The 25,796-nt window shown below is 37.4% G+C and overlaps 2 protein-coding genes across 2 annotated transcripts; one reads left to right on the top strand and one right to left on the bottom strand.

Moving 5' to 3' along the window:
* Nucleotides 1-11,979: 11,979 nt before the first annotated feature.
* Nucleotides 11,980-12,771, bottom strand: LOC148564849 (uncharacterized). Its single transcript, XM_088487099.1, has 2 exons — nt 12,274-12,771; nt 11,980-12,177 (listed from the first exon to the last, which is right to left on the bottom strand). The coding sequence occupies exons 1-2, from the start codon at nt 12,769-12,771 to the stop codon at nt 11,980-11,982; spliced, it is 696 nt and encodes a 231-aa protein (XP_088343225.1).
* A 3,913-nt stretch (nt 12,772-16,684) lies between these two features.
* LOC148564848 (transmembrane ascorbate ferrireductase 1-like) lies at nt 16,685-18,060 on the top strand. Its single transcript, XM_088487098.1, is given in 4 exon segments — nt 16,685-16,788; nt 17,002-17,078; nt 17,217-17,416; nt 17,779-18,060. Coding segments are annotated over 4 exon segments (663 nt in total).
* Nucleotides 18,061-25,796: the final 7,736 nt, after the last annotated feature.

Raw genomic sequence — 25,796 nt, 5'->3', positions numbered from 1 at the left:
AAAAATCTCAAAACCATGCCAAGTTCAAAATCTCTTTGAAAGACTCAATCATTCATTTCTAAATCAAGATTTGGTCGTAAGATTCCTCAGCAGAGTCTCAAGACTTCAGGGGAGAATAACCTAACTCATTTCTTAAATTTCTTGGAAACCTCCGAAACTTTAACTTCTTGAGTTGGAGAAATAGAATAGGGTTTGAACCCAAAACCAAATCATGTTTCCAATTATTCTGAACCAATTTCAAAACCAACCAAACTTAAGTAGAAACCAAATCATTTCTAAACCGAAAACCAATTTCAGTTTCATTCTTAAATCTGTTTCCAAGGGCTCGGGAAGTGTTTCAATTTTAATAAATCAAAGTTCCCGAAAATACTTCAAGCTCTTCCTAAATGTCGTAAAGTGAAATAGATTAATTAAAAACCAGGTTTATTTTAAATCCATTTAACCCCTCCAAAATCTGTTTATGTAAATCAAATTCCAAAATATAATTTTCATATTTAAATTGATTTTTAAGGCATAATTCCTTTCTTAATAATTACATCAAAATATAGAGATTTTCCTAATAAGGCAAGTTCAAACATAATTTATTTCTCAAACATTTAAGTCAAAGCATAATTCATTCTTTTCCAAAATAACAATTCTAATCAAAATCTCAGATTTTCTAGAAATTTCGGCAGCATCTCCCCTAAAACTTGGACCTTGCCACCCTTTCCAGGTCCCAACAAAACCAATCATCAACTCTTTCTGACAGGTTCAAGACCAAATCAGTTTCCAATAAAACCAAAAACTCAAACTTTCAGATTATCAAAAAGCATTTCAATTCAACCAAATCCAGAAATCTCCAATTTTCCAAAGCAGACATTAGCCTAATCAAACATGCACCCGTATTCATTCAAGATAAAACCAGACAATTCATAAGACTCACATAACCACCAGAAATAAATTTTGTAAAGCATATCTATCTATAACAATTTCCACTTTAAAATTAAATCAGTTTATACAAAAAGCCCCTACCTTGGCTCGTCCAATACATGAACCAAACGCGTCACAGGAAAGCCTTTCGTCTCGGCCCGAAACCAACAACCAACATTCTAGCTCTGCTTATTTTTCTCAATAGCAGAAACAGCCTCAACGCCACGTATATAAGCTCGGATACTAATTCCTAACACATCAATATCGCGAAAAATCTCAAAACTCACAACTGAAAGCTAAAGGCGAAGGTTCGAGATAGAGACACTTACAGAAAGAAAAGGAACGGCACAGCAGTCACAGCAACACTTATGCGACACGTGATGACAAGTCATCTTAGTCTAGTTTCACTAGTCTTTTTCCTTTGTTTTCATTTAGTTTTATGCACTTTCTTGGGCCACAAGTAAGCCAATTGGGTGGAATATCATGTTTCCTTAGATTCAATCAACTATGGATGAATTGATGCATTTTCATGAGTTTTATGCCATAATTGCTTATATGACAAGAAAAAGAATAACTCTCATGATTAGAGCATAGCTTTGATGCAATTGTTGGTTGATGATAGGTGGAATAAAGCTTGGAAGAAGGTTGCAAGAATGGGCTTGAAAAGAGGGATTCACGTTTGAGCTAACGTTTGCCTCAAACGTTAACTCAAACGTGAGAAGCAGATGAAGAACACCCTGGAGAAGAGCCAACGTTTGCCTCAAACGTGAGGTCAAACGTTGGCCACATATTAGCAAGGAGAAGCACCCCTGGAGCAAACCAACGTTTGCGCCAACGTTTGCCTCAAACGTGAGGTTAAACGTTGGCGCCATAAAAGCAAAGAAGAGCACCTCTGTTTGATGCATTGAGTGAGCCACGTTTGCGCCAACGTTTGCCTCAAACGTTGGGCCAAACGTTGGCCAAAGGAGTAGCATGGGGGAACCACGTTTGAGCTCACGTTTGACCTCAAACGTTGGCTCAAACGTGGAAGACAGCAACTTGGCCGAGCTGCATAATGTCACACAAGGGACGTTTGAGTCAATGTTTGCCTCAAACGTTGACTCAAACGTGAATGGTTCATGGCCCGGTTCACTAATAGATTTCTTCCCAACACCAAGAGCAATCAACGGAGGCTACTATCAACCCAATTCCATCAAGGCTAAAGGCCCAATTCAAGGCTTAATGATCATTTGAAGAAAGTGTATAAATAGCATAGGATTTGAAGTTTTAGAGAGCTTCCTTTTTAGAATTTTTAATACTTGCAGTAGAGCTTTTCCTTTTAGTTTTGCTGAGTAGTTTTTGGAGAGCTTTTGGGTTTTGAGCTATTTAGAGATTTTGAGTCTTGGGTGTTGAAGAATTGAGGAATTTCTGTCTCAGTCTCACCTTGAGATCTCTCTGTTTTCTTTACTGCACTTTCTGAGAAATTTATATTTGCATTCCTTTCTTCTACTGCTTGATCTTTACTTTTCTTGCAATCGAATTCTCAATTTGGATCAAGGAAGGCATTGAGATCTAGACTTGGTTATCTAGTCTCTTGGGTCCTGAGATCTACGTTTTTCAATTTCAATTTCCTTGTTTCGTTGCTACATCAAGTTTATTTTCATTTTCATTTGAGATCCGGTTTAATTGAATCCATCTTTTACATTTCTGGTTGTTGAATTTTACTTTTCTTTGTTTAATTTCTGCAAATCCACTTCCCAATTCCCTTTATAATTCAAGCAATTTACATTTCTTGCACTTTAAGATTTTGCAATTTACATTTCTTGCGTTCTAAGTTTCTGCCATTTAATTTCTTATTCTTTAAGATTCAGCTCTTTTTCTTTTTGTTCCCTTTAATTTCATGCAAATCACCCACTCCCCTTTACATTCTATGCAATTTAATTCCTGTCAACACAATTCCACACAATCAACACTTGTTTGCTTGACTAATTCAACCACTAAACTAAAGTTGCTCAATCCTTCAATCCCTGTGGGATCGACCTCACTCCCGTGAGTTATTATTACTTGATGCGACACGGTGCACTTGTCGGTGAGTTTTGTGTCAGATCGTTTTCCGCACATCAAGTTTTTGGCGCCGTTGCCGGGGATTGAATAGATTGATAATGATTAAGTGAGGTGGTAGTTTAGATCAAGCACTTTTTCTTTAATTTTTACTAACCTACTAACTCTTTGAATTTTTGCTTAAGCTAACTAAAACTTCATTCTAGCAATAGATTGAAGTATCACTGGTTGTGTATTTCTTGTTTTGTTTGTATGTCAGGTACAGGGAGAGCTACTCCTATCTTATCCGAAGCTGACCAGAGAACTCTCAGGAGATTAAGAAGAGCTGAGAGAGGGAAAGGTATTATTGGAGAGGAAGAATCTGAGGAAGAATATCACGAGATGGAAGGAGATCCATCTAATCCCAATCCACCACAGAGGAGAGTGTTGGCCTCCTACACTTTTGCAAATCCCAGACACTGTGGAAGCAGCATCTTAACTCCCAATGTCAATGCAAACAACTTCGAGCTAAAACCACAACTCATTACAATTGTCCAGAACAATTGTTCCTATGGAGGCAGCCCATTGGAAGATCCCAACCAGCATCTATCTACCTTCTTAAGGATTTGTGACACTGTCAAATCCAATGGCGTGAATCCTGAAACTTACAAGCTTCTGCTGTTCCCGTTCTCATTAAGGGACAAGGATGCACAATGGCTTGAATCTTTTTCCCAAGGAAGTATCACTAGTTGGGATGATTTGGTGACTAAATTTCTAGCCAAATTGTATCCACCCCAAAGGGTCATCAGGCTGAAAACCGAGGTGCAGACATTCACACAATTAGATGCCGAATCCTTGTATGAAGCATGGGAGAGGTATAAAGCCTTAATCAGAAAGTGTCCTCCAGAGATGTTCAATGAATGGGACGTGCTGTCAAATTTCTATGAAGGCCTGACATTGAAATCTCAAGAGGCATTAGACCATTCTGCTGGAGGTTCATTACAACTGATGAAAACTGCTGAGGAAGCCCAGAATCTTGTGGACATGGTGGCCAACAATCAATATTTCTTTGCTCATCAAAGAAACCGCCAACCATCACAAAGAAAGGGAGTAATAGAACTGGAAGGAGTAGACTCCATTTTGGCTCAAAACAAGATGATGCAACAATAAATTCAACAACAGTTTGAACAAATGGCCAAAAGGATTGACAGCCTTCAAGTAGCAGTTGTGAACACAAGCCACCCATCAACTGTATGTGTGTAGAATGAAGAAAGCTAAGAAGAGCAACAACAGGAGCAAGTGCAATACATGTATAACCAAAACTCTGGACAGAATGAAGTTTATGGTGATACCTACAATCCATCTTGGAAGAACTTCCCAAACCTCAGATGGGGAGACAATCACAACCAGAACCAACAACCATGGCAGAGGAACTCAAACCAAAACACTTCAAGAAACAACCAAAACCACAACCAGCAGCAAACTAACCAAAACCCTTACAGAAAACCTCAAAACAACTACCCCAACCCCAACCATTATCAATCCAATAACCAACCCACCAACCAAAATGCCTACCATCCACCATCCATACCTCACAACCCACCACAAGCATCACCAGAATCTCAAAGAATCACTAACTTGGAAACCTTGATAGACAAAATGTGGAAACACCAAGAAATGACAACCAAGAACCATGAAGCCTCCATGAAGAGCCTAGAGAGGCAGATTGGGCAAATCTCCAAGCAGATTTCTGTTGAGAGACCTTCAAGCTCACTACCAAGTGACACCATTCCTAATCCAAAAGAAGAGTGCAAAGCTGTACAACTACGGAGTGAAAAGACATTGGTAGACAACAACAAGGAGGTAACCAAGAAGCCTTTGGATAGCAACAAAGAATCATCAGAGAAAGGGAAAGCTAGCAAGGAAGACATGACAACAAGAAGAAATGCCCCAGAGAAGCTTAAAGAGAAAGACAACCAGCCACATAGTTCAAAGGAAGCGATTCCGGGACAGCAGCAAGTAGAGAAGAGCATTACACCTCCACTACCATACCCTCAGAGGTTCAACAAAGAAACCAAGGATCAACACTTCCGCAAGTTCCTGGAAACTTTCAAGAAGCTGGAAATCAACATTCCCCTGGCTGAAGCATTGGAACAGATGCCCTTATATGCCAAGTTCTTGAAGGAACTCATTAACAAGAAAAGAAGCTGGTTGGAGAAGGAAACTATACTTCTCACTGAAGAATGTAGCGTGGTGCTTCAAAAGGGAATCCCAACAAAGCTTAAAGATCCAGGAAGTTTTGTAGTTGCTTGCACGATAGGCAACATGACATTAGACAAGGCTCTTTGTGATCTCGGAGCTAGAATCAACCTAATGCCCCTGTCTATGATGAGCAAGCTTGCTATAGAAGAACTCAAACCCACCAGGATGTCACTAGTCATGGCTGATAGATCGATCAAGACACCCAATGGAATTGTGGAAAACCTGTTGGTGAAGGTTGGGGAGTTTATTTTTCCAGCAGATTTTGTAATTTTGGATACTGAAGAGGAAGGAAACAATTCAATCATTTTGGGAAGGCCATTTCTAGCCACAGCAAGAGCCATCATTGATGTAGAAAAAAGAGAGATGATCTTCAGGGTCCACAATGAACAAATGGTCATAAACGTTTTCAAGTCAATGCAACACATCCCTGAGCAAGAGGATTACATGAGAGTGGATATGATAGAGAGTTTGGTGGAAGAAATGTTGGAAGATAATCCTCAAGAGCAAGAAGAAAATCAAGAGACAATAGAGGAACAAGTAGCCGAGATGTCTATTGAGCAAGAGGAAAAACAAGACAAGAAGGAAGAAGTACAAAAACAAGAACTAAAGCCATTACCCACCCATCTCAAAAATGCATTCCTGGGTGCATCAGAGAGCTTCCCAGTGATCATCAATTCGTCATTAACAAAAAAGAAAGAAGAAAAACTTCTTGATGTACTCAAAGCTCACAAAGACGCTTTAGGATGGACCATTGACGACCTGAGAGGCATCAGCCCTGCAGTATGTATGCATAAGATCCTCTTGGAAGATAACTCCAAGCCAGTAGTTCAACCTCAAAGAAGGCTAAATCCCACGATGAAGGAAGTTGTCCAGAAGGAAGTAATGAAGTTGTGGAATGCAGGGATAATCTTCCCAATATCCGACAGCTCATGGGTAAGCCCAGTCCAAGTTGTACCAAAGAAAGGAGGAATGACGGTCATCACCAATGAGAAGAATGAGTTAATCCCTACTAGAACTGACTGGGTGGAGGATGTGCATAGACTATAGAAGATTGAATGACGCCATCAGGAAAGATCATTTTCCTCTCCCATTCATTGATCAGATGCTGGAAAGATTGGCCAGCCATGCCTATTATTGCTTTTTGGACGGATATTCTGGGTATAATCAAATCGTGGTGGACCCCAAGGATCAAGAGAAGACTGCCTTTACATGCCCATTTGGAGTCTTTACAGACAGGAGGATGCCCTTTGGGCTTTGTAACGCCCCAGCCACATTTCAAAGGTGTATGCTCTCCATCTTCTCTGATATGGTCGAAAAGTTTCTAGAGGTCTTCATGGACGACTTCTCTGTTTTTGCTGACAATTTCAATACTTGCCTGAAACATCTAACTCTCGTCTTGAAACGGTGCCAAGAAACTAATTTAGTTTTGAACTGGGAGAAATGCCATTTCATGGTGCCCGAAGGGATTGTTCTTGGTCACAAAGTTTCAAGAAAAGGGATAGAAGTTGACAAGGCAAAAGTGGAAATCATAGAGAAGCTCCCTCCACCAACTAATGTGAAATCTGTTAGAAGTTTCTTGGGACATGCAGGATTTTATAGAAGGTTTATCAAGGATTTTTCTAAAATAGCTAAACCTTTGAGTAATCTGCTTATGATTGATACTCCTTTTGTTTTTGATGAAAATTGCCAGCATGCCTTTGAAACTTTAAAAAATAGGCTCACAACAGCACCAATCATCACACCCCCAAATTGGGAACTACCTTTTGAACTCATGTGTGATGCAAGTGACATTGCAATTGGTGCTGTGCTTGGACAAAAGAAGGGAAACTTGCATCACGTCATATATTATGCAAGTAAAGTATTAAATGAAGCTCAAAAAATTACACCACAACAGAGAAGGAATTGTTAGCTGTGGTTTATGCATTTGATAAGTTCAGATCATGCTTGATAGGATCCAAAATTGTGGTTTATACTGATCATGCTGCCATTAAGTATTTAATGTCAAAACCGGATGCTAAGCCAAGACTTATCAGGTGGATATTACTCTTACAAGAATTTGATATTGAAATAAAGGACAGGAAGGGCACTGAAAACCAAGTTGCTGATCATTTATCAAGACTACCACAAGAAACAATCCAAGAAGCCTCACAGCCTGTGAATGAAAGCTTCCCAGATGAACATTTGCTGCAGATTCAACAAGCACCTTGGTTTGCTGACATAGCAAACTACAAAGTAGGGAGGAAGATACCTCAAGAATTATCTAAGCAACAAGTGAAGAAGTTAATCAATGAAGCAAGGAAGTTCTTGTGGGATGAACCTTTCCTGTTCAAGACATGCTCTGATGGAGTAATTAGGAGATGTGTTCCTGAGAGTGAAATAAGAAATATACTGTGGCATTGTCATGGCTCAGCCTATGGTGGACATTTTGGGCCAGAAAGAACAGCTGCAAAGATACTACAGAGCGGGTTCTATTGGCCAACTATCTTCAAAGATGCTAGAGAATTTGTTCACCAATGCAACGAATGCTAGAGAACAGGAGGCCTGATAAGAAGGAATGAGATGCCTCAAAACTTCATTCTGGAAGTGGAATTATTTGATTTATGGGGTGTTGACTTCATGGGACCTTTCCCCCCTTCCTATTCTTTCAGATATATTTTGGTGGCAGTAGAATACGTCTCAAAGTGGGTGGAAGCCATAGCCACAACCACCTGTGATGCACAAATTGTCCTTCAATTCCTTAAGAAGCATATTTTCATTAGATATGGGGTTCCCAAGGGTCTTGTGAGTGACGGTGGTAGCCATTTTTGCAACAAACAGATGGAGAAGCTCCTCCATAAATATGGAGTGATTCATAAAGTAGCCACACCATATCACCCCCAGACCAATGGACAGGCTGAATTGGCAAATCGGGAACTGAAGAAGATTCTGGAAAAGACAGTAGGAAGTTCAAGAAAAGATTGGGCTCGGAAGCTGGAGGATGTACTCTGGGCATACAGGACAGCTTTCAAAACTCCCATTGGGAAGTCACCCTTTCAGCTATTATATGGCAAATCATGTCACCTCCCTGTGGAGCTTGAACACAAAGCTTTTTGGGCTACTAAACTCCTAAACCTTGACTCTGAAGCAGCAGGAGAGAAAAGGTTGTTGCAGCTAAATGAGCTGGATGAATTTAGGCTAGAAGCCTATGAAAGTGCCAAGATATACAAGGAAAAAGCCAAGAGGTGGCATGACAAGAAGGTCATGAAGAAAGAATTCAAACCAGGGCCAGCAAGTACTTTTGTACAACTCACGGCTCAAGATATTCCCTGGCAAGCTTAAATCTAAGTGGACTGGTCCATATTTGGTAACCAAGTTTTTTCTTATGGAAGTATTGAATTGCTAGATGAAGCAACAAAGAGTCAATTCATAGCAAATGGTCACAGAGCAAAGCTGTACTTAGGAGGACATTGGGACAAGGAAAAAGAGGTCCAGAGCTTACAACATCCTTGAAGCAAAAAAATTGAAGAATGTCAAGCTAGTGACATTAAAAGAGCGCTTGTTGGGAGGCAACCCAACCTGAGATAGTCATTTTCTTTCAATGATAGTTCAATAAAAAGATTAAGTGGATTCACCTGCAGTGCAACGAGCTAAGTTTGGTGTCACACATCAAAACAATTTAAAGGAGAATGAAAGATTTTAAGTTTGGTGTTCCACCAAAAATCTAGTTTAAAAACACATTCTCACCTTCTACATAAAGGGTTGCTAGTTCTAAGCAATCAGATGAATCATTTAATCATTGTTTGTTTCTACTTTGTAGTTTTATTATTTTTAGCTAAGACACTAGGAATTCACATATGATCAACTCGATGCATCAAAGGTAGTGGCAAGGGACTAAGTTTGGTGTTCACACACACCAAAGTAAGTTCAAAAGCCCACAAGAAGGTCCTACACACTAACTAGTTATCTAAGGGCTTGAGAAACAAGCAACTTCTCTTTAATTCTGCAGGGATTCAAACACTTTCTCGGGAGGACTTCACACCATCAGTTGAGAGTAAGAAGAAGAAGCCACCAAAAGGTTGTATTGACACTTAACTCCATCAACATGCAATTTTTCTAAATTTGAAGTTTGAATATGCCTATCTTAGCAGTAACTGTTAGTTCAGTAGTTATGCATCTTGAATATTATTGTCAATAAGAATGCTAGTCTAAGTGTACTTGTGTGTTTACTTTCACTTAACTAATGCATGCTTTGCCCCCTGCATCTTTTCAATTCAATAAAAGAAATGTTTGAAGCATGAAGTAAGATGGTTCATTGTTAGCTAGAAGTCAAATAATAGTAAGTGGTGGCATGTATGTGTGATTGTGTGGCAACTCACTATTATTGAATAAAAGGAATAGATTGTTCTCTTTTTAAGAAGAAAGTAGTTCACTGTTTATGAATCTCAACAAAATAAAAGTCCTTGGATGAAAAGAAAAACAAAAAGAGAAGAGAAAAAGCCAAAAGTGGCAACAGAACAAAAGAAAAATAAAAAGAAACAAAGCTAGACACCAATAGTTTGAACTTTAGAATATATGCCTGTGGTGTCTTTGTACTAGGATCTGCTTGGATTATTAAGTTCTTTGGAGTGCATTAACACTTGGTAACTTGGGTTAACTAACCCGGGATTATCAACTGAAAGTCCACTATCAAGAGCAACCTAGCTACAAGACATTTAGTAACCCAAAGAGGTGCTGGGCATCAATGTTCTAAGAGGGGATGTGAGCCAAGTGTCTAAAGTGAATAATGTGTCAAGCATAAATAAAGAAAAGAGCTTGTTACACATGACACTGAACTAAAGTTTATAAAGAAAAGAATTCAGTAAACAAGGACAAAGGAATAATGAGAGGTCATAGCAGTATTTTGCTTGATGCTTAGAGAGAACTTTCTAGGCCTACTTGTCAATAAGAAGTGAGTAGTTACATATCTGCATAAAACCCCATGAGCTACCAATAATACTCTGCTAACATGAGCATTCTCTTTTGTTTTTATTCTTTCTTCTTAATAATTCTGTTCTTGCTTGGGGACAAGCAAGTTTTAAGTTTGGCGTTGTGATGACAAGTCATCTTAGCCTAGTTTCACTAGTCTTTTTCATTTGTTTTCATTTAGTTTTATGCACTTTCTTGGGCCACAAGTAAGCCAATTGGGTGGAATATTATGTTTCCTTAGATTCAATCAACTATGGATGAATTGATGCATTTTCATGAGTTTTATGCCATAATTGCTTATATGACAAGAAAAAGAATAACTCCATGATTAGAGCATAGATTTGATGCAATTGTTGGTTGATGATAGGTGGAATAAAGCTTGGAAGAAGGTTGCAAGAATGGGCTTGAAAAGAGGGATTCACGTTTGAGCTAACGTTTGCCTCAAACGTTAACTCAAACGTGAGAAGCAGATGAAGAACACCCTAGAGAAGAGTCAACGTTTGCCTCAAACGTGAGGTCAAGCGTTGGCCACATATTAGCAAGGAGAAGCACCCCTGGAGCAAACCAACGTTTGCGCCAACGTTTGCCTCAAACGTGAGGTCAAACGTTGGCGCCATAAAAGCAAAGAAGAGCACCTCTGTTTGATGCATTGAGTGAGCCACGTTTGCGCCAACGTTTGCCTCAAACGTTAGGCCAAACGTTGGCCAAAGGAGTAGCATGGGGGAACCACATTTGAGCTCACGTTTGACCTCAAACGTTGGCTCAAACGTGGAAGACAGCAACTTGGCCGAGCTGCATAATGTCACACAAGGGACGTTTGAGTCAACGTTTGCCTCAAACATTGACTCAAACATGAATGGTTCATGGCCCGGTTCACTAATGGATTTCTTCCCAACAGCAAGAGCAATCAACGGAGGCTACTATCAACCCAATTCCATCAAGGCTAAATGCCCAATTCAAGGCTTAATGATCATTTGAAGAAAGTGTATAAATAGCTTAGGATTTGAAGTTTTAGAGAGCTTCCTTTTTAGAACTTTTAATACTTGCAGTAGAGCTTTTCCTTTTTAGTTTTGCTGAGTAGTTTTTGGAGAGCTTTTGGGTTTTGAGCTATTTAGAGATTTTGAGTCTTGGGTGTTGAAGAATTCAGGAATTTCTGTCTCAATCTCACCTTGAGATCTCTCTGTTTTCTTTACTACACTTTCTGAGAAATTTATATTTGCATTCCTTTCTTCTACTGCTTGATCTTTACTTTTCTTGCAATCGAATTCTCAATTTGGATCTAGGAAGGCATTGAGATCTAGACTTGGTTATCTAGTCTCTTGGGTCCTGAGATCTACATTTTTCAATTTCAATTTCCTTGTTTCGTTGCTACATCAAGTTTATTTTCATTTTCATTTGAGATCCGGTTTAATTGAATCCATCTTTTACATTTCTGTTTGTTGAATTTTACTTTTCTTTGTTTAATTTCTGCAAATCCACTTCCCAATTCCCTTTATAATTCAAGCAATTTACATTTCTTGCACTTTAAGATTCTGCAATTTACATTTCTTGCGTTCTAAGTTTCTGCCATTTAGTTTCTTGTTCTTTAAGATTCAGCTCTTTTTCTTTTTGTTCCCTTTAATTTCATGCAAATCACCCACTCCCCTTTACATTCTATGCAATTTAATTCCTGTCAACACAATTCCACACAATCAACACTTGTTTTCTTGACTAATTCAACCACTAAACTAAAGTTGCTCAATCCTTCAATCCCTGTGGAATCGACCTCACTCCCGTGAGTTATTATTACTTGATGCGACCCGGTGCACTTGCCGGTGAGTTTTGTGTCGGATCGTTTTCCGCACATCAACACGCAATCATCAGGACCCAACCTACGTTACCAAACCTCAAGGTCTTTAACCAAACATAACCAAACACTAAAGCGGGGATTTTCGAAACACAATTACTTACCAAACTAAGAAAACGAAACAGCGGTGATAGCTGAACTAGTTTGCCGGCAACCACCTCGAGTGGCGGCGGTGACCAGATCTCCGGCGACGGTAACTGAAACCAATCATACAACGACAATGAAGCTTCCGGAAATCGAAAGGAAACAAAGGCCAACTTAAATCCTTACCGGCAGAATTTTCTGGCAACGGCAGCGAGGTTTTTCCGGCGGCCAGGCACGGCGGCGAGATTGGTTTCTCCTCCGGCAGCGGCCTCTTCCCAGGTTCTCTCTCTCTCTTCGCGGATCTGCTCAACGGTGACAGACCAGAGGTGGCAGCGGTGGCACACGCAGCAATGACAGCACACGGCGGCGACTGGCGCAATGGCGGCGGCTGAAGGCAGCTCCTTCAGCTCGCGTCTTCGGCAGCAACAACTCCCCCTCCTTACACTGTCCTCTCCCTCAGCTCCGATCCTTGTTAGCGACTCGCGGCGGCGACAGGGGCAAGGATCGACGGCAATGACTCCAAGGGAAACGACGAGCAAGGACGGTGGCGAAGAAGACCCTGACGGCAATGTTGGCGCGGCCACACGGAATGGCGACGCCTTCCTCTCCTCGCGACTCTCGATGGTGCGGCGGCAATGGCATTTCGCAAGGATGGCGTGGGCTCCTCTCTTCACCGGCACTCTCCTTCCCTCTCGGATCTCCTCCATCCCTTGCCAACAGCGGCGGTGGCGGTGGCAGTGACACCCACCGCGCCGCCTTCCTCTTCTTCTCCCTTCCCCTTTCCTGCGGCTCCCTTCCCCTCTGTCCCCTTTCTTTCTTCCTTCCTTTCTTTCACAGGGAAACTATGTTGTTTGATGAGAGTGAGGGTGTGGGGCAGCAGCTGCTGCTCCTTGTGTTTTAGGGTGGCTGGGGTTTGGTGAGTGTGTGGGGGTGTTAGGTTAGATTTAGGGTTAGGGGTAGTTCTGTAATTTCAAATAAAAATAGGGATAATATGGTAATTGGAAATAAATTCTAATCCAATAATAATAATATATAAAAATACTATTCGATCATCAATTTTACAAATTATTTTCAATAAAATGTTCAAATCCAAAAATTAGAAATAATATAGTTAATTTCTTTATTTTCCAAAATAGTAGTATCAATATTTTAAAATATTAATTATTTAGTCCAAATCATATAAAAATTCTTATTATTTCACAACTACCAACTCTATAATTTAAATATAGAAAATAATTCAATAATCATAAATTAGATGAAATTCTGATTTAAATAGCCAAACCTCATTATTTTTGAATTTCTAAAACTTTAAATTGTAAATAGTAAAATAATCCATAATTATAGAGTTGGGATAAAAATCTTAATTTATCTCAAATTCAATTAATCAAAACTTCCTTTAATTATTTTCAATAAAATAATTTCTTGAAAATAAAACTGTAAATAATGTATGGTTTGAGATTAGTTTAAAATAGGACTTTTCAAAAGTCTTGGGTCTTACAATGTGTGTGTGTGTATGTTAGTGTTAGCTTCTTGGTTGATGAAATATTTTTGGTTTTTTATTTTTGCAAACTGAATTTAGTTCATTATGCCTCCTTTTCATGTTCTTGGTGTGCCTTTAGCATCCTTGAAGTCTAAAGTTGTGAGGAATAAAATGGCCGCAGCTGGTGAAGCGATTGACTATAAATGCCTTATTCTTTTCACCAATGGGAAGAAGATAATTTCTACATCAGTACGTATCTCTTGTATATACTGAACTCGTCATTTTGGTTTCTCAGTCTGCTTTCAGAACCTTCATGCTTGGTGATGCAAGTTTCAAGTAGTGTAAACTTAGATTATCCTTTGAGTAATTGTAGGTATAAAACTCCTCTAATCCCTTGGCATGTTATTCTTCGATCCCATTCATAATGATTGAGTGCTCTTGGTTAGAGTAGATTAATCACCAAAAAGATATAAAGTGAAAGAGAAAATGACATAGAAGTAGAATCTCAAACTAATTCTCAATAAAGAAAAAGTAGAGATCACAAATCGATCTAAACCAATTCAATTGTATATTTTTTTGCAACAATATAAATCGCATCTGTTATTTAAATAAGTGCAGCCGCTCTGCTGGCCGGGCCGGGAAACCTGCAGTTAGATGGACTGAGGTTCACACATTTTCTTAGTTGATAAATTTTTGTTTCTGATATCGTTTCTTTCTTTATTAATCCAAGACTTACCAGATGACCCTAATAATGAATTGATGATTCCCGAAGACCCTGAATGTAATAAGGAAGGTGAGCTCTCTTGAATGCCTAAGGTTCTTAGTGTAGCTTGTGATTGTGCTTTGCTCGAGCAGTGCTTATCACTGCTGCTTAAGTATGCTGTAGCCAACGTAGTTTCTGTTAAGATATTTTTTTTGACTATTTTATTGCTTTAAAATGTCTCATAAAAACTGAAATTTGGTTAGTTGCAATGGAAATGGATTGTGACTTAAACCAAGTTTTAAATAAAATGTTAGTTATTTGAACACTGGATTTCTTTGCTTTAGGGAAGACTTTGTCTGATAATTATGACTATTCAGTTTTGTTCCGTTTATGTCCTATTTTGTTTCGTATCTAGTTCTCCCCTTGGCCTCTTCGTCTCTTTGTTTCTCTGTCCCTTTTTTCTTTTTTCTTTTCTGCTTTGCAGCTCTAATTTTCTACAATTGTTGCTTCACATATTCTTGTTTACTGTGGCATTAAAGAAAGAAGTTCTCCGTCTAATACCTTGCTCTCAATAATACGAGATTTCCTGTTTGACAAAAAAAATTTATTCTTTTAATGCACTGTGGTTTTTAGTTTCTAGTTTTTTCTGTTTAGTCAATCTTATTTGTAACTAAAGAGGTTGACCTTTTCTGTTCTTCCTTGAAAATTCTTATGGCTTGACTTCCTGGATCTTGCATGTCTTCTTTTGGTTGTCTAATCTTTCTTGGTTATTCTTAAGATTCCATATATAAAATTTATCATTTTTTGAACAAAGTGAGCATATCATGGCTGATGTATGTTGCTGGTTATTATAATAGCTCCTTGTCAGAAACTGGAAGATCAAATGGATTTTTTGAACCATTGCCTATGAAGCAAGGGGAAGAAGCACATTAGTACACCTATTCCACATGATTCATACTCCGTTCTTTCTATGAGCAGTTCTGGGAAATATGTTCTTTCTTACTTTTAATTTATTTCCATAATTCAATCGAATTAACTAATGTTTTTAATTCATAAATGTAACAGATGGTTTCGTTTTTCTTTATAGAATATACAACACATAAAACTGTTACTATTGTGATTCAAAATTTATTTATAATGTTTTGTGGTTTATTTTATATGCTTTTTATCTTAATATGGTTAAGCAAAAGCATTTTGTTTGTTAAGTAGCAGTACTGTGGTTGTTTTCTGAATACACAAATATGTGCAGGTATGTTGACCAGTTTGACGAAACAGACCCAAAAGAATCAAGGCTGATGTCAACATTCTTCAACACACTCTTGCTTGCAGTGTGCCTTGGTGGTGCTGTCAGCTTAACCTTCATTATGTGGATACAAATCCATAAAGGATGGGATTGGGGATTTGGGATTTTGGATTGGCACCATTGCTATGTTACTTGGCATCATTATCTTTGCTGCTGCATTGCCACTATACAGAATTCATCCTGCTAAAGGAACAAGTGCTTTACTTGAGATCGTGCAGGTATCAGTTGTATACATGCCTCAGTGGTGTTGGTTTTAACTTAATCAGCATTACTCTCAAATTTTGATAGGCTTAATACCCCAGACGATGTCATCTATAGTGGTTGCAAACTCCTTATTGCACTTATTCATGTTTTTAATTTCCAGGTCTATGTTGCTGCAATCCGGAATAGAAGACTTACCCTTCCTGAAGATCCTACAGAACTATATGCGATTGAGCAGGACAGGGAAGCTACTTTGGAAACAAAATTTTCTACCTCATAGAGATATTTACAGGTTCAATTTTCCTTCTTGTAACTGTTAAAGCACACATATAGTTATACACAAATAGAATTATGTGAACTTAAGTTCACCTATAAACGCTATTTTACATTTTATATGAACTTAAATTCATCTTGTAACACTTATTTTTACATTTTATTGGTTTAGCCTTAAGTATGGGCTGAACATTCTACAGGGCATTAAAGGTGAAAACAAGAATTCAAAGAAATCGCTGAAGGTAATTTAATGGCTAATTTTCATCTCTTTTGTTGTGCCTATTACTATTTGAATCAAATCTTCAGCACCCATGGCCAACTGTAATTGAATTTTGCATTGTAGCCTCGTAAACATGTTGTTTTAGATGGAACTTCAATTACTTGTTTCGTTGGTGGTTCTTTACTAAAATATATGCGGACTATTCTTCACTTATTAACTCCTTTTGTTGTTTTTTTTTCCTTCCCCATTTTGCTCAGGATTTGGTTACTGAACATGAATTTGAGAAAAACTGCTTGTTGATGTGATTTCTCCAAGTGATATTGGGGTCACTTTTGATGATATTGGGGCTTTAAAAAATGTGAAAGACACCTTGAAGGAGTTGGTCATGCTTCCTCTACAAACAATGCTTGCGAAGGAGACAAAAGGAGAAAAGATTGAAGATGGGGTTGGGAGTTTCTGCTTTTCCATTTATTTTTGTGGCTCACCTTCTAGCAGTGGCTGCTATTGTCGTGGTCTAGCTTTAGATCATACACTTCAGCGGTGGCTTTTTTCTCCTACCATTACATTGATGAATTAGTAGCTAAACTGATTTGGGACTGGGTTTAGTTTTTAATACAATCATTTATATATAACACAAGATAATCATATAATATTACACAAGTTGAAGTTACTAATCTATATTAAGCCCTTATATATCTTATATTTGTGACTATTATTATATATAAATTGTCAATATATAGTTAGTGAATTACCCCTAACTTATGTATTCCTTTTTCTTGATACAGATCCATCCTGTTCTTATGCTAATTGGATTAATAATAATGGGAGGTGAAGGTAACCAAAAAACTTTCACAAGATACCGTTTTATGAACTAATGTGTGACTATTTCTACAATTCTCTGTTTTATCTTCAACTTGTATAATTATTATAGGTCTCATATTTTTTCCCTTTATATTTTTTGGTTACTTGTAGCTAACATAACTTACAAAGCTCTACCCCTGAAGAAGGAAATTAAGAAGTTGATACATCTTATTCTCCATGCAATTGTACTAATACTTGGAATAGTTGGAATTTGTGCTGCCTTCAAGAATCATAATGAAAGTGGCATCGCCAATATGTACAGCTTGCATTCATGGCTTGGCATTGGAGTTATTTCCCTTTATGCGATTCAGGTAAAACCATTGAAATCGTAGATTAATTAAACCTTAAACAGCTAAACCTACGTGCATATAAGAGTTTGGCATGCATTAAGAAAAATACATAATGAGAAATTTTGTTATAATATGGCTTGCCAAAATGACAAGTATCAATCTTAACACTGTGACAAATTAAATAAATAATTCATCATATAGTTTAATTCAATCTGACATCACAATGATTTTGAAGTATAATCTCTATTATAACAGAGTAACTCCTCATGATTTCCAATTAGATAATGGTGGAGGACAAGTTTGTTTTGGACCAATTTTGTCCTTTATATTTTATTTAATGATAAGAATGAGATTTATTCTTTAATTAATACACCTGCATGTAGTGGATATTTGGGTTTGTGATGTTTTTCTATCCTGGAGGGAGTGAATCACTAAGAAACCAATCAATCCCATGGCAAGTGTTGTTTGGGTTGATAGTGTATGTTCTGGCACTTGGGACAGCTTCCCTTGGGTTCTTAGAGAAGCTCACATTCATGGAGAGTTTAGCAGGTGTGGCTAAATATGGTTCAGAGGCACTCATTGTTAACTTCACTGCCATTGTCACCAGGGAATACTACTCTTTGGCCCCCTTGGTACTGGAAAGACAATGCTTGCGAAGGCTGTAGCAACCGAGGCTAGAGCCAACTTTATTAACATTTCAATGTCTAGCATTACTTCAATAGTGTGTTTTAGATGTTGTAAATTTTACTTTGCAAAGTGATGACTTTGCAGTGAATTTGTTTTCTTTTCTTTTTATTTTTTCAATTTTCCTGTGTCAGTTTACGTTTGTATTTTTATATAAAGTTTATTTTAATAACATGATTTAGTTTTTGCATAATAATTAGTTATTTAATGTTGATTATGCTGGCTTCCACAATGTTAAAAAGTAGTATGGAGTGGCCTAGTGAAGGGTTTAAGGGTTTATGTAGCTATTGGCACGCTTTATAAGCGTATCTATATCTTCTTGTAGCATCAACAGTCACGCTTATTAAGCGTAGCTATATATCACCCTATTGGCACGCTTGAAAAGTGTAGCCGTATCTTTCCCTATCGGCACGCTTTTGAAGCATATCCAAAACCAACTTTTTTGGGCACGTTTCAAAAGCATGGCTATATGTACACTTTTTGGTACGTTTTTAAAGCGTAGCTATAGGTTAATAGATATGGCCACGATTTTTAAGCGTGACAAGAGATGAAAGCGTGCCAACAGAAAAATCGTGCCGATAGATCCACAAAAGTGTGGTGATAGAGCAACTAGCACGCTGGCGAATGTGACCCTTTTAAAAGCATGTCGATAGCTCAAAAAGCGTGGCAAAAAGCTATCGGTACGCTTTTTTGCACTTTTCGGCACGCTTTTAAAGCGTGGCAGAAAGCTTATTTTCTTGTAGTGGTGCGTACGCATAGCCATGTGTGTACGCACACTTGATGACACACGCTCTGTTCACAGCGCTCGTACACCCTGTGCATTCGCACCCCAGCACATTTTCGTTCTGTGCGTACGCACACCTCTCTGTGTGTACGCACACAGAGTCCTTTTGCCCTGTTAAAAAAAAAAAGTTTTCTGTGCGTGCGCATAGCCCTGTGCGCACGCACACTTCTTGACACCCTTCCAGCCAGGAGCACTCGCACACCCTGTGCGTTCGCATCCCCTATGTTTTTCCTTAGTGTGCGTGCGCACACTTCCTTGTGCATACGCACAAGTCCCGTTCTGGGCATTAATGAGGAAGGATGCCCTGTCGTGCCAGTGATGCATGAGCATCTCTTCTATCTTTTCCTAGTGAATTTGCATTCAAATTGTTAAGTTTAATCAAGATTTAATTATCTTTTAGCCACCATGAATGCTACTTTGAGTTGTGCAAAATTATGTTTATTTCAGGTAGCATTCGGATGGATTTGATGGAGTTTCTGTAGAAGAAGAAGAAGAAGAAAGTAGATGATGCTGTCAATCCTGACCTCCTTGCACTGAAATAAGAATAACTTGAGCTACAGAGGTCCAATTGACGTGATTTTAGCGGCATTGGAAAGCCAACTTTTAGAGCTTTTCAACGATATATAATAGTTTACATCTTTAATATGAAATACTGCCTTGGTGTCGCCAAACATGGAAAATCCCATGTTTGGCGCCATGATCATCACAATGCCTTCCTTGCTTGCTACCTTGGTGGCGCCAAACTTGGAACTAGTTCAATCACAAAGGCTCCATGTACACGCTGCCTACTCCAAGTCCAACTTGAAGAACTTGAAGTTTGGCACCACACTAATGATTCACAATGGTCCCCACACCACAACGAGCCAGCACAAGATTTCTTAATTAATTTTGATTAAACTTTATTTTATTTTACGATAGGAAAAGATATTATTTAGTTTTAGAAAATATATTTTACATTAATTAGAATTAGATATAAAAGGGAAAGAATAAGCTCTTTGGGCTCTTCTCTTCTCTTCTACCTTATTCCGCAATTTACAGTTTTACAGAATCCTAGTTTTCTCTCTGAACCATGAGCAACTAAACCTCCACTGTTAAGGTTAGGAGCTCTGTCTATTGTATGAATTGATACTATTATTTTTCTATTTTAATTCATGTACTGATTTCTATTTCAAGAATTGTTTTCGTTCTTTATCTTACGAATTTGGGTGGAACGGAAGTATGACCCTTATTCTAATTGAGTTCTTGTATAACTTGGAAAAGCTCTTTACTTGAACAACAACTTGAAAACAATTTCTCCTATATTTCTAATTATCTGGACTTAACGGGATAGGTGACATATAATCCTCTTATATTTGGGTAATTAGAGTTTCTGTGGCATATAAACTAGAATTGAACTTCACCCTCTAATTGGAATTAAGTGACCAAGGAATTGGCGGTTTATGAAGGTTAGAGGAGACTAAAAAGGTCTAAGGAATTAGGGTTTAGTCACATATAGTTTGCCATGAATTGAATCTTTCATGATTAAAATAGTTAATACGAAAAGTCAATCTGGAAGATAGATATCTCTGAAACTTTAACTGTTTTCTCCATATATTATTCACATCAATTTACTGCTTATTTTCTGATTCTCTGAATTTACTGTTTGATGCAATTGAACTCTCAACACTATTTTCTTTTTGTCTAACTAAGTAAATCATGTAATCATTGTTGCTTAGTCCATCAATCCTCATGGGATCGACCCTCACTCACTTGAGGTACTACTTAGTATGACCCGGTGCACTTGCCGGTTAGTTTGTGGGTTATAAATTCCGCACCAAGTTTTTGTTGCCGATGCCGGGGATTATTTGTGATTGACAATTACTGGTTGTTTGATTTCTTAGATTAGGCCTTTTTTCTTTAATTTTATTTAACTTATTTCTTTAAATAAAAAAAATTATTTTGATTTATTCTATTTAAATTTTTTTCTCTTAATTTTTGAAATTAAGTTTGGTGTCCCCTTAGTTGTTTAATTCTTCCTAGTTATTTTACTTATTGAGTTTGAATTTTATACTCCTTTATTGCTTATTAGTTTTTTATTTTTTATTATTCAGTTTATTTTCTTTATTTTATTTTTCTTTTATTTTCATTTTCTTTTATATTTTATTTTATTTTTCTTTTTGTTCTTTCTTCTTTGCTTTCCTTTTTACCACATGGTACGTTTAATTTTTTTTGGTGTTTTGTGCTAAGAAAACCAATGGAGAGAGATCACATGGGTTACTACTCACACCCAAGGAGTGATTCATATTATTGTGGGTGGAGGAACTACCCGGGTTTTGGTTGGCAAAGTCAAGAGAGAAAAGATTTCAATGTCCCATATCCTATCCATCAAGAACCACCATCTCCATATTCACATCAAGAACCACCATCTCCATATTCATATCAAGAACCACCGTCTCCATATACATACCAGGAACCATCCTCCTCTTTTTACTCATATCAAGAGCCACCATCTCCTTATTTATATCAAGAACCACCATCTCCATATACATGCCAAAAACTATCCTCCTCTTTTTATTCATATCAAGAGCCACCATCTCCTTACTCATATCAAGAACCATCATCTCTTGAGTTTCGCATGAAAGAATTCATACATGATATGAGGATGAGTGTCAAAAATATAGAGACATATGTGCAGTTGATTATCAAGCCCCAAAAAGAGGAACAAGCAAATTCCTTCCCAAGAGATACAATGTAAGATCCTAAGGAAAAAAGTGAGGAAATCAATCAAAGGAGTCCATATTCCAGTGAATTAGAGAACTCTCCACGCTCACATATGGAAGAAGAATAAGATGCACAAACAAAGGAAGTTGTAAGGGATGAAAACAATTATGGGAATCTACACTCCAATGAAGCAGAGAGTTGCATAGAGGGTGAATTTCTTGAACCACCAATTCAAGAAGTTCTTGATGAAGGGTACACTCCAACTATCACACAACACCCAAATTTTGAAATCAAGGAAGTGAAGGCAACCAAGGAAAGCACTGAAAAGGGGATTGTGACCAAGAAAAAGAAGAAAATATCCATGAAAAAGAGAAGGTCGGCAAAAAAAAAATCCAACCTCTACCCCAACAAGCAAGGTGAATCAAGCTAACCACAATAAAAGAAAGCTTGTTAGGAGGAATTTATATCAGGGGGCACTAATTTTCACGTCTCCCCCCTTGGGGACATTTCTTTTAACCAACTGGAAGAAGAGGAAGAAAATTCAACATTCAAGTGTCAAGCTAGTGACATTAAAGAAGCACTTGTTGGGAGGCAACCCAACTACTAGTATCCTTGGTTTTGCAGGTACTTTGGTTTTAATTTTATAGTTATTTTAGTTCTGGTTTTAAATTACTTTATCTCAATTTTTTTTAGAATTTTTCTTGTTTTACATGTGTTTTGGTCATGCAGAGTGGTTAGAACAGGAACATGAGCAATTAAAAGGAATTTTTGACACACCGGAATTTTTCTTTGCTTGGGGACAAGCAAACTTTTAAGTTTGGTGTTATAGAGTGCGCTCTCTGTTTAGCTTATCATTAGTGGCACCATGGGGAGATGAATGTTCTTCATGGAAGAACACAGCCGGAGGAATGAGACGACCACCAGCATAACTGAGGTGGTTGAGTTCCTTTCATTCTATTTTCCTTTCCGTTCTTATTTTGTTGTCTTCTATTTTCTGTTGCTTTGATTGCCTGCATGATCTTTAGTACTTTCAGTTCTTAGATTTAGTTTCATTCTGTTATTTGCTTTTAGTTTAAAAAAAATTTGTCTAATGTACCGCTCACTGAGCTTGAATCTAAAAAGAAAAAGAAAATGAAGTGATGTATTGCATGAGAAATTGAGTTATGTTTAAGAGTAGTCTTATTTACTTAAATGTGGTGGTATTATTTGTGATTTTGAATGCATGATATGAACAGTGCATATTTGAATTTGAATCAAAGGATGTTGATCTATGAGGAACAAGAATTTAGAGAACTATTATGAATTCTCTGAAGTAAACAAAATCTTAATCCTTGAAGCAAAAGAAACAGCAAAAGAAAAATAAAAGCAAGGTCCAAGGCTCTGAGCATCAATGACTAGGGAGGTCAGACATGATTAAAAGCTCAAAGAGTTGTTTCCCTAGTCATATGCTTGTGGTGTAAATGTGTCAATCACAAAGACTCCATGTACACGTTGCCCACTCCAAGTCCAACTTGAAGAACTTGAAGTTTGGCGCCACACTAATGATTCACAATGGTCCCCACGCCTCAACGAGCCAACACAAGATTTCTTAATTAATTTTGATTAAACTTTATTTTATTTTACAATAGGAAAAGATATTATTTAGTTTTAGAAAATATATTTTACATTAATTAGGATTTGATATAAAAAGGAAAAGCATAAGCCCTTCGAGCTCTTCTCTTCTATTCTACCTCATTCCACAATTTACAGTTTTACAGAATCCTAGTTTTCTCTCTGAACCATGAGCAACTAAACCTCCACTGTTAAGGTTAGGAGCTCTGTCTATTGTATGGTTGGATACTATTATTTTTCTATTTTAATTCATGTGCTGATTTCTATTTCAAGAATTATTTTCTATCTTTATCTTATGAATTTGGGTGAAACGGAAGTATGACCCTTGTTCTAATTGAGTTCTTGTATAACTTGGAAAAGCTCTTTACTTGAACAATAGCTTGAAAATAATTTCTCCTAAATTTCTAATTATCTGGACTTAACAGGATACGTGACATATAATCCTCTTATATTTGGGTAATTAGGGTTTCTATGGCATATAAACTAGAACTAAACTTCACCCTCTAATTGGAATTAAGTGACCAAGGAATTGGCGGTTGATAAAGGTTAGAGAAGTCTACAAAGGTCTAAGGAATTAGGGTTTAGTCACATATATTTGCCAAGAATTGAATCTTGCATGATTAAAATAGTTAATAAGAAAAGTTAATCCGGAAGATAGATATCTCTGAAATCTTAATTGTTTTCTCTATATATTATTCACATCAATTTACTGCTTGTTTTCTGGTTCTCTGAATTTACTGTTTGATGCAATTGAATTCTCAACACTCTTTTTTTTGTCTAACTAAGTAAATCATGTAATCATTGTTGCTTAGTCCATCAATCCTCATGGGATCGACCCTCATTCACTTGAGGTTCTACTTGGTACGACCCGGTGCACTTGCCAATTAGTTTGTGGGTTATAAATTTCGCACCAGCCAGCAGCTCCATTCCTCTTCTTTGCTGCTGCACCCGCTACCTCAGCCTCGCCCATCCCCTTCTTCCAGCGACCACCGCCGTCGCCATCCCTTCGCCACTGGCGCCGCCAAAGTGCCGCCACCATCCCTCTCTTCCTTCTTCCTTCTTCCATCTCTTTTCTTCTTCTTTCTTCCTCTTCTTATCTCTTTACTCTTCTTTGTTTTGTTCACTTGCTTGTTTAATTTTTGTTTTCTTCATTTAACTTTGGTAATCTAGCTTTGTTGTTGAATTGTAAGTGTCCAATTTTTGATTTGCGAGTTGTTGATGCTTGAATTTTTGCTTGAATTGATGAATATGTGCACTGCACTCCATGTGTTTGACATATTTCTTGAATGAATCTTGAGTTTGATCCCTATGTTTTTGCGACTATATGTGTTAGACTATATCCTTGTGTGGCATCTTAATCATGAATTGTGCACTTTCACTTTAGTGAATTGAATTGAATTGCTTGGTCATCATGGTTTTTAAGTCAATATAATCACATAACAAGGCATTTGTTCCTTGTTAATGCTTTGTATTTTTTGAGTTGACTTGACTTGATTCTTATCAAGAGTTGTCACTTTTTGTAAGAAGCACCTTATACATGTGATTATTTTATTATTCCTAGGGATGAATAAGTAGTTTCTCTTCATCATTGCATTGGTTATTGTTTGTTTTGCTATTTTATTAATCTTGCGCTTTCCCTTGCACAATTTTAATATCCAATATCTCCTAAATTTAATTCACTCTTGTTATAATTGCCTAAGCTTGCTTGTGTTTAATTGATACTCATTCATTGCTTGCATCTTAGGCCATTTAATCGAGGAACTCATGCTTACTTCCAAATCATCAAAAAAATGGTGCCATTTTGTATGAAAGGATTATTTTTTTGATGATTTGGAATTTTTGACGGTTTAGAATTCACAAGTGAATTCTCCTTGCAATATAGTTTCTAAACCAACAAATAATCCTTTCATACAAAAGATTGTTTGTTACAAGTACAAACCCCTAAAATCTATAAACCGAAGTATTTAACCTCGGGTCGTTCTCCCTAGGAATTGCAATAAAGTGTCTTGTTATTGGTTATGTGGTATGTTTTGGGGTTTTTGAGATTTTAGACGAGAAATATAAATCGCAATGAAAATAAACTAATAGCTACAAAGGTCTTGGCAAGGTTTGGTGGTCAAGGATCTCTATCCTAATCACTAACCACAACATGAGAATTGGCAAGGATCAACCCCATTAAGTCATCCTCTAACTAATAAAGAAAAGTCAAATGAGCTATGTCAATCCAAGTCCATAAGTCCTAGTTCTCCACCAATTCAATTAGTGAGATCTAGAGTTAATGGCTCCCAATCGTCAATCACTTGGACATTAGTAACTCAAGAGTTCCTAGGTTACCTTTCCAAGCCAAGAGCATAAAATTCTACTCTAAAATCCTTCCAAGTATTTTGTCAAACACTTGGAAGGCATAAAAGGAAAATATAGTAAAATTTCAAGGAAATTAAATCTACACTACTCAATTGCAAGGAATTAAACAACAACAAATCAAATGAACAATAAAGGAACATGAAAACATAAATTGCATTAAAAGGAAAAGGAAAGAACAAAAGTGCATCAACATAAAAGTAAAGAATTACAAGAATTAAATGTAAAGCTAGAGAGAAGAGATATAGAAGAAGAAGAATT

This window comes from Arachis ipaensis, chromosome B5, assembly GCF_059453495.1.
Source record: "Arachis ipaensis isolate K30076 ecotype BB chromosome B5, ASM5945349v1, whole genome shotgun sequence".
Classification (NCBI taxonomy): Eukaryota; Viridiplantae; Streptophyta; class Magnoliopsida; order Fabales; family Fabaceae; genus Arachis; species Arachis ipaensis.
The sequence above is the reverse complement of the archived record's forward strand: the minus strand, read 5'-3'. Positions and strand labels throughout refer to the sequence as shown.